The 8,329-nt window shown below is 40.9% G+C and overlaps 1 protein-coding gene across 1 annotated transcript in view; it reads right to left on the bottom strand.

Moving 5' to 3' along the window:
* PDE9A (phosphodiesterase 9A) overlaps positions 1-7,985 on the bottom strand; it is an 83,061-nt gene extending 75,076 nt beyond the window's left edge. Inside the window, exon 1 of the mRNA XM_077456172.1 lies at positions 7,605-7,985. Coding sequence (XP_077312298.1) covers positions 7,605-7,673 — 69 coding nt within the window. The 5' untranslated portion in view covers positions 7,674-7,985. The remainder of the gene's footprint in view (positions 1-7,604) is intronic.
* Positions 7,986-8,329: the final 344 nt, after the last annotated feature.

Here is an 8,329-nt window from a genome sequence, read left to right on the forward strand (position 1 = left end):
GAGGTTACAGCAAATGATTTCTGCTTGTTAATTTGTTGCTAGAGATTACTGTTAAAGTAATACTGCTCACTGATTGGTTTCTAGAGGTTACAGCACATCATCTCCTCACTGCAGGGGAGCATGATATACATATCCCTCCATCCTTCCTCCTCAGTTATCCCTCATCATGTGTTCTAGGAAGTAGACCAACTTCCTGTCTGGAGGTGAAGAGGGAAGGAGAGGACGCTGGCGTGGCCTGTTGCTTGTTCGCCGCTTCTCCGCTCCCTGTTGTTTCTCCGCTTTGGTGGGCGGGTTCCAGCCAGCGCTTGTGTGTTCCACTTGTGTGTCCTGTGTCGGGCTGGAGACGAGGAGGGGACGAGGGGAGGACGAGGAAGGAGGAGCCCTATGACATCTGTTGCCAGCTGAGCGGCCGGCCAGTCGATTCCAGAGCCATTGATCAGGCGGGCAGCCGAACGGCCGAGTATTCAAAGAGCCGAGCGGCCGATTATTCAAACAGCCGAGCGGCTGAAATCAGCTATCTGGAGATGTGGAAGGAAAATGGAGTGACGAGGAACAGCTGAATACTATCACTGGCAGAGAAACTCAGTAGCAGAGTGTTTGAATGGCTGAGCAGGTCCTCTCCCTTAGGCTACACAGTTTTGTTGCTCTTGTTTGAACTTGGAAGCTGGTAAGCAGGTGCGGGGACTTGGATTATATTTTTTTAATTCTGCATTTTCCTTACTGTATTTTGCAATTTTTCACATAAACTGGGAACAGTGCAATTCTGGAAGGACTACAGTGTATTTGGCCTAAAATGAACTCCTGCACTATGTGGTAGCTATCCAGGGTATAGATTAATATAACCCTGATTGTATTTTATTTGTATTTCTTCATAGACATTTCGTGCATTGCACTTTAGTGCTACGGATATTTATTTTGTGCTTTTAAAATGCTGCCATTGGTACCATTATTACGTCTGAGTTATTCAGTTAAACAGCTGATGAATTATACCAGTTTTTTGGCTCCACCATGTATTGCGGTGATTAAACAGCTGGGACTACTCCGCCGCCCACGTTATATCCATAGAAGCTCTCGGCGAAAGTTTGTTTGTTCACAGACTAATCATACCATCCCGACTCTTTGGTCAGCAATACGAACTGTTACTTCACGCATGCGTCAGCGGCGCGCTGGTGATCATCAGTTATGTGGTTTAAACATTTCTATGGCAACATCGCTTGCTGAGTTGAAGGAGAAACGTGGGGTCGATTTTAGTCTGTTGCGACCGGTGCGAAGATGTGTTGCGTTTTCAAGTAGCAAAATTGAACTTTTAAATGCACAATCTATCACAAACAAATCGTGTTTTATTCATGATCATATTCTGGATAAATGTTTGGATTTTATGTTCGTTACAGAGACTTGGCATCAGCCAAATATTTTTTCTTCTTTAAACGAGAGCTGTCCTAAAGGGTATAGTTATCTTGAAATAGCCCGTAGCACAGGGCGAGGTGGGGGCCTGCTAGTTATCTACCGCAGCCATTTGGAGCTATCTTTGCAATTAGTACCAGATTTTGTGTCATTTGAATGTCTTGCTTTTAAATGTAAAATTCCTTTCCCTGTGTTGTTCATTCTTGTTTATAGGCCACCGAAAATTAGCTCATCATTTACTGCTGAGTTGTCAAATCTTTTAACAACCTTTTGTATATCAAATGTAAATGTTATTATTTTAGGAGATTTAAATATTCATGTTGATACCCCTTCGTGCCATCCCGCAGCGGAATTTCTTCAGCTGCTGGATTGTTTTAATTTAAAACAACTCGTTGATGTCCCCACACATACTAGAGGGCATACCTTGGATCTGGTCATTACGAATTTTGCTCCTTTGACTAATTTGCAGGTGTATGACCTAGGTGTGTCAGACCATATGGCTATTTCAATGGATTTGATATCATCATCCAGTTGTTATAAGCCCAAGCGGGACATTTGTTTTAGAAACTTAAAAAATATAAATCCTGAACTTTTGGCAATGGATTTTCAGCATCTATCTACACAATTTTGCTCTGTTGATGATGCGGTGGCTTATTATAATAGCCAGCTTAGCAGTCTGTTGGACTTTTATGCCCCACTTAAAACGAGAGCTGTTATTTTTACTCACTCAGCCCCGTGGTATACAGATGAGCTTCGTAAGATGAAGGCAGTGGGGCGGGTTCTTGAACGGCGTTTTCGAGCCTCTGGCCTCACTGTCCATAAACAAATTTACCGGGAGCATCAACATCTATATGCACAGTCCCTTAAGGAGGCTAGGTCGCAGTTCTATTCTAAAGTTATACAAAATAGTTCAGGAAATTCTAAGCAGCTCTTTTCAACTATAAATCAATTGCTTAAGCCAAATTCGCCATCGACTACTGCTATTTCGGAAGAGCGGTGTAATGAATTTATGGATTTTTTTAGATCCAAGATTGATCATATCCGTTCCTCTCTGTCTGGTCCTTTGGCTCAAACTGTCCATTTAAACTGTTTTGTGCCACGACAAATGGATCATTTACCAGAGGTGTCATTGGAAGAGGTACAGGGTATTGTTAAGCGAATGAAGCCCACAACCTGTTCCTTGGATCCTTTTCCAACTCCACTGGTAAAAACGTATGTTTTAGTTTTAAGTCCATTGATTACTGCTGTTGTTAATTACTCTTTTCGAACTGGCCATGTTCCTTCCATTTTAAAAAGTGCTGTTATTAGACCACTGCTTAAAAAATCCACTTTTGATCCGGAAGTCCTTTCTAATTATAGGCCTATTTCTAATCTTCCCTTTTTATCTAAGGTACTTGAGAAAGCAGTTGCAAGTCATCTTCAGGATCATCTCAAGCATAACAGCCTTTTTGAAAAATTTCAATCAGGCTTTCGTTTTGCTCATAGTACGGAGACCGCTCTTGTTCGGGTTACAAATGATCTTCTTATGTCATCTGATGCCGGTTCTCCGTCTTTACTTATTATGTTGGATTTGTCAGCTGCGTTCGACACTGTCGATCATGGCATTCTTTTAGATAGTCTTCGTGATAATGTTGGACTAAAAAATTTAGCCTTCAGTTGGTTCGAGTCATATCTTACAGATAGGATTGAACAAACTACATTGGGTCATTTTAAATCTAAACCGCATATGGTTACCTGCGGAGTTCCCCAAGGGTCAGTGCTTGGCCCGATTTTATTTATTCTATATCTTACTCCCTTGGGCCATATTATAAATCGTTATAATATTTCTTTCCATTGTTATGCTGATGATACACAGCTTTATGTAAAAGCTGCAGCTGAAACTCCTTCAGTGCAGTCACCCCTATCAGTCCTTACCGCCTGTCTGGAGGAGATAAAGGAGTGGATGGAACAAAATTTCTTGCAACTAAATAGCTCCAAAACTGAGTTTATTATGATTGGAACATCTCACCAGATTAAATCATCGCTGATAACAAGTATTGCCTTTTCAGGCTCTAAAATTCCAGTTTCGTCTGTTGTCACTAATCTTGGTGTAAAAATGGATTCCCAACTCACTTTTGAAGCTCATATAAATCAAGTATGCAAGACTTCTTTCTACCACCTTCGTAATATCTCTAAACTTCGTCCTATCCTTTCTTTTTCCGATGCTGAAAGATTGATTCATGCCTTTGTCTCCTCCAGGCTGGATTATTGCAACGCACTTCTCATTGGGATTCCGAGAAAGAGCATGCAGAGGTTGCAATACGTTCAAAACTCTGCAGCGAGGATCCTAATGAGAGTGCGGAAGCATGAGCATATCACTCCAATTTTAAAATCTCTTCATTGGCTGCCGGTCTCTACAAGGATTGAGTATAAGGTCTCTCTTCTTGTGCATCAATGCATATATGGACAAGCTCCACCTTATCTTAAGGAACTTCTTAGATTGCAAAATCTACCGCGTTCTCTTCGCTCAACTAATTTGAATTGTTTAGAGGTTCCAAAAACTAGGTTGAAAACCATGGGAGATAGGGCTTTTTGTGCTGCTGCCCCACGTCTGTGGAATGCTTTGCCTGATAGTCTGAGGGTTTCTCAGTCTACTGAAAATTTTAAAAAGGGGTTGAAGACTTTTCTTTTTAGCAAATGTTTTGTAAATTAAGCGGTTTGTTTGTTTTTATTGTAATTATGTAGCACTTTGAGGTCTTTTGATGGAAAGTGCATTATAAATAAAATTTATTATTATTATATTATTATTATATGAATGCCACCTTTATTTACATATCAATGCTGCCAGCCGCATCTATTTACTTAGTAATGCTGCCAATATTTACATATGAATGCCGGTTATTTACATGTAAACACAGGGTCTGTAGGTGAGTCATCTGTAGACAACAATAAGGCAGAGCTGGGCAGCATTAGTACCATCACTTCACACTGAGATATCAGGACACAGTACAGGACTAAAACTTCAAGGGACAAGGGAATTTACACTGGGATAGTTGGCAAGTATGAGGCAGCTGCTTTGGGCCCCACAACAATGACAGGGCCCAGGGCAGCTGCCCCTTTTGCCCTGCCTTAAAGACGGCCCTGGCCATGACAACAGTGATCTTTTTAGCTGCATGTAAAGGTGACAGTCTTTTGATGGATCATTAATGTAGGAGCATTTCCTGCAAACCCTGGATGAATTTATTTTAATAGGGGTTCCTGTAAAACCTAAAAATTAAAAACTAATGCTTTTCCCCTTTTCCTTTCTATTTTATCCTCCCCCCTCTCTTACAATCTTATCTCCCTCCTACTTTCCCCTACACAGTTTTCTCTTCTTAATCCCTCTTTGGTTTCACTGGAGATAGTGATCATCCTTTAAGGAGATTGTGATCACCCTTTTAGGAGATAGTGATCATCCTTTTAGGAGATAGTGATCACCCTTTTAGGAGATAGCGATCACCCTTTTAGGAGATAGCGATCACCCTTTTAGGAGATAGTGATCACCCTTTTAGGAGATAGCGATCACCCTTTTAGGAGATAGCGATCACCCTTTTAGGAGATAGCGATCACCCTTTTAGGAGATAGCGATCACCCTTTTAGGAGATAGCGATCACCCTTTTAGGAGATAGTGATCACCCTTTAAGGAGATAGTGATCATCCTTCAATTCTTAACATTTTTGCACTAATCCCATTTCATCCCACTCATTCCCACTCATCCTCTCCTTTTTTTTTTTGAGTGGCTCTACTGGCATTACTCGTGATTATGCCTGTTGAAGTAGGACCCTTTACAATGGTTTACATCTTTCCGTGTGTGTTGTGATATCATGTAATCTAAAATGTAAATTGGTAGATTTTTTCATTCTGCTTCCTGTGAGAATTTGTACCACTGTTGTTTGTTGCGCTATCTTTAAAACTTCATAAACATTACTTTTAAACATTACCAAAAAAACTAAAACGAATGCAGGCATAACATCTAAGGACTGATAGGCTGCAATTTAGGGCCCCTTTCACATGGGCGCCTCCGTCAAGCGGAATCCACTTGCGCAGCGGGGGATCTCTCTGCTCATCCCCGCTGAACATGTGGATGACAGGTCCGTGTCCACTATGCAGAGCGGACACAGACACAGTCCTGCTCTCCTCTATAGGTGGTCGGAGGGAAACGGACCGCCTGTCCATTGCCATCCCATGCGGTCCGCCAGTCGGAAGGGGAAAAGGTCCACCATCCATCTGTTTTTGGTAGACAGGATTGAGACAAGTGTCCTCCGACATTCGCTGCTCCATAGAAGAGACTGGAGGGTCTGATCAGGTCCGCCTAAACAAACGTCAGGTGGACCTGATCGGAACGGCAATGTAAAAAGGGGCCTAATACATATTTCTATTATTGTGTTTGGATATCTTTTAAGCCAACCATTCTCAACCAGTGTTTCTCCAGAGGTTGCTAAGGGTCCGTTGAGTAGACATGTGCGATTAGTTTCGTTATGAATCCAAATTTTGGAGAAATTTGAGTAATTCATGCGTAAAATATTAATGTTTAAAGTATCCAAAATAATGTAACAACACAACAAATGATCCAAATGGTTTTGGATTTATTTGTTTTTATTCCAGTGAGCATAGCGTGAATATTTTAACAAGATTATTTTTTTATTGGGGTTGAACTTGAGAAACCATTTGCTTAATTTGTATGTGCGCAGCCCAACAAACAAAGTCATTTGGGAATAAGGAAATTAATTCAATGTAATAGCATAATGAATCAATACGTATTAATTCTGATTCATTAATTTTATTCGGATGAGAGCGGAACGATAGTCTTTGACTCTTGGATAATCAGCCGATTCTTTTTGCTTTAACATTTTTCATTATTATAAAAAAATGCCCTACATATGAAATGGAAACATATTGCAATAAATATAGTAAGGTATAAAAGTGAAATAAGATGATTCCTACTTAGCCCTTGTACACACGGTCGGAGATTCCGACAACCAAATCCGTCGGATTTTGTCCGACGGATCTTGTCCGAAACTGTTGCATACACACGGTCGGACAAAGTTGTTGGAAAATCCGATCTTTAAGAACGTGATGACGTAATTTCATTACGATGGGACTACGTTCAGGCTAGTAGCCAATAGCTTTGATGTAGGAATTTGATCTGACCATGCGTGGCACCTTGTCCGATCAGAATTCTCTACACATGATCGGAGCATTTTGTCGGAAAATATTTCCGGCAAGTTGGAAAATTTGGTCCGACGGATATTCCGATGGAAACAGTCCGATGCAGACCACACACAGTCGGAATATCCGACAACGCGGTCCGATAGGACACATTCCGACGGAATCTCCGACCGTGTGTACAAGGGCTTATTGTGTTTGGGTTGGATTTGAGGTGGATTCATCAGAATCATCGAATCACAATAATATAACAAATTAATCCATTATTCCATTTGTTACTTTCGGTTGCACAAGATTTCAGTCAATATCATCCAATCAGCTCCTTCCATTTCTCTTTGTGGGTCGGACTAGCAGGGATATAGCCAATCTCCCGATATAACAAAAGAATAACAGAACTTCCGAAACTATGAAAATGATTCAGAACAACGAATAAAGGAAACTAATCTGAATAACGAAACAAATTTTGAAAACAAATCTTAGTAACAAAACTATTTTGACGAGATGAAATGATTTACTTAACGAACGAAAGCGGGGGAAAAAACAAATCTGTCACGCACATCTCTAACCTTGGACTGTAAGCCCCCTTTACCAATATGTAATGAATGCAGGTGTCAGATCCCTGCCCTCCTCACTAACTCGCGATGAAGGACAAACATTGGGGACAAAGTCTAATTGACTTCCCATGTGATGGTGCTTGCATAGTTCCAGATCTAACGCCACTCGGCAGAGCCATCGGCATCACGCCAATAATCTTTTTAGCTGCTATAGAAGTGGCATTCTTACCTCCAATGTAAGGGACACTAATCGTCAATGTAATGGGGCATTTTCCCATAAAAAAAAAATCCAATTAATTTATTTTAGCAAGGGTTCCCCGAGACCTGAAAACTATTTGAAGGGTTCCTCTGGAGTAAAAAGGTTGAAAAAGGTTGCTTTAAGCTGTCCATTTATTTTCAGTGGTCATCAAGATTACATTTTGCCATCAACACAAAAGTTTTTAAAGACTATATTGGACTCACCTTCTGCACCTTGCCGTCCACCTCCACGTAGATTGTCTTCTGTCTGTTCGTCGAGGCTGCCGATCCCATCGCTTGAACAAATCCCAGTATAGTCTTCTCGATTTTCACTTTCACGGATCTGTAAAACTCCAGGAAGCCTCAGAATCTCATTACCTCCAGATAATGAGCAGGAGAAACAGAGGGGGTGGTGAACTCACACTTGCAGTTTGGCGTGTTTATCAAGGCTTTGATCATTCATCATTAGCATTGGCAGATGCACTTAAAAGGGGTAGAGAGAAAAGGTGTCATTATTTGCAGCCTAGCTCCTCCAATGTATTTGGTTGCCATGACAGAGAGGGTGTTATAAGCCCGCTCAATACAGACACCTGGGACCTAGGCATCCACCGCTTTCCACAGGATCAGCATCTGCTTCAGGAACCGGAGATACAGGTCAGTTCCCTCTAGTGCACATCCGAAGCACAATACATTCAACATGTCCTGAACAGTATAAAATGATCCCCATCCCCCATTACAATTAATTAAAACCTGTCCCAAAATACATATTTAGGATAACAGTCGATCGGGGTCTTCTGGATTTGGTTTCAGAGATACTAAAACAGTTTTTTGTCAAGTTTATTTCTTATTTCAGCTATAGTTTTATATATTTTTTTACTATACTAGATAAACAATCTTACTTTTACAAATAAACATTTGGTAGATGACAAAGGATTCCCACAATGGGTTAG

The sequence above is a fragment of the Lithobates pipiens genome, unplaced genomic scaffold (genome assembly GCF_037356315.1).
Source record: "Lithobates pipiens isolate NorthernLeopardFrog02 unplaced genomic scaffold, aLitPip1_a1.2 Scaffold_27, whole genome shotgun sequence".
Taxonomy (NCBI): Eukaryota; Metazoa; Chordata; class Amphibia; order Anura; family Ranidae; genus Lithobates; species Lithobates pipiens.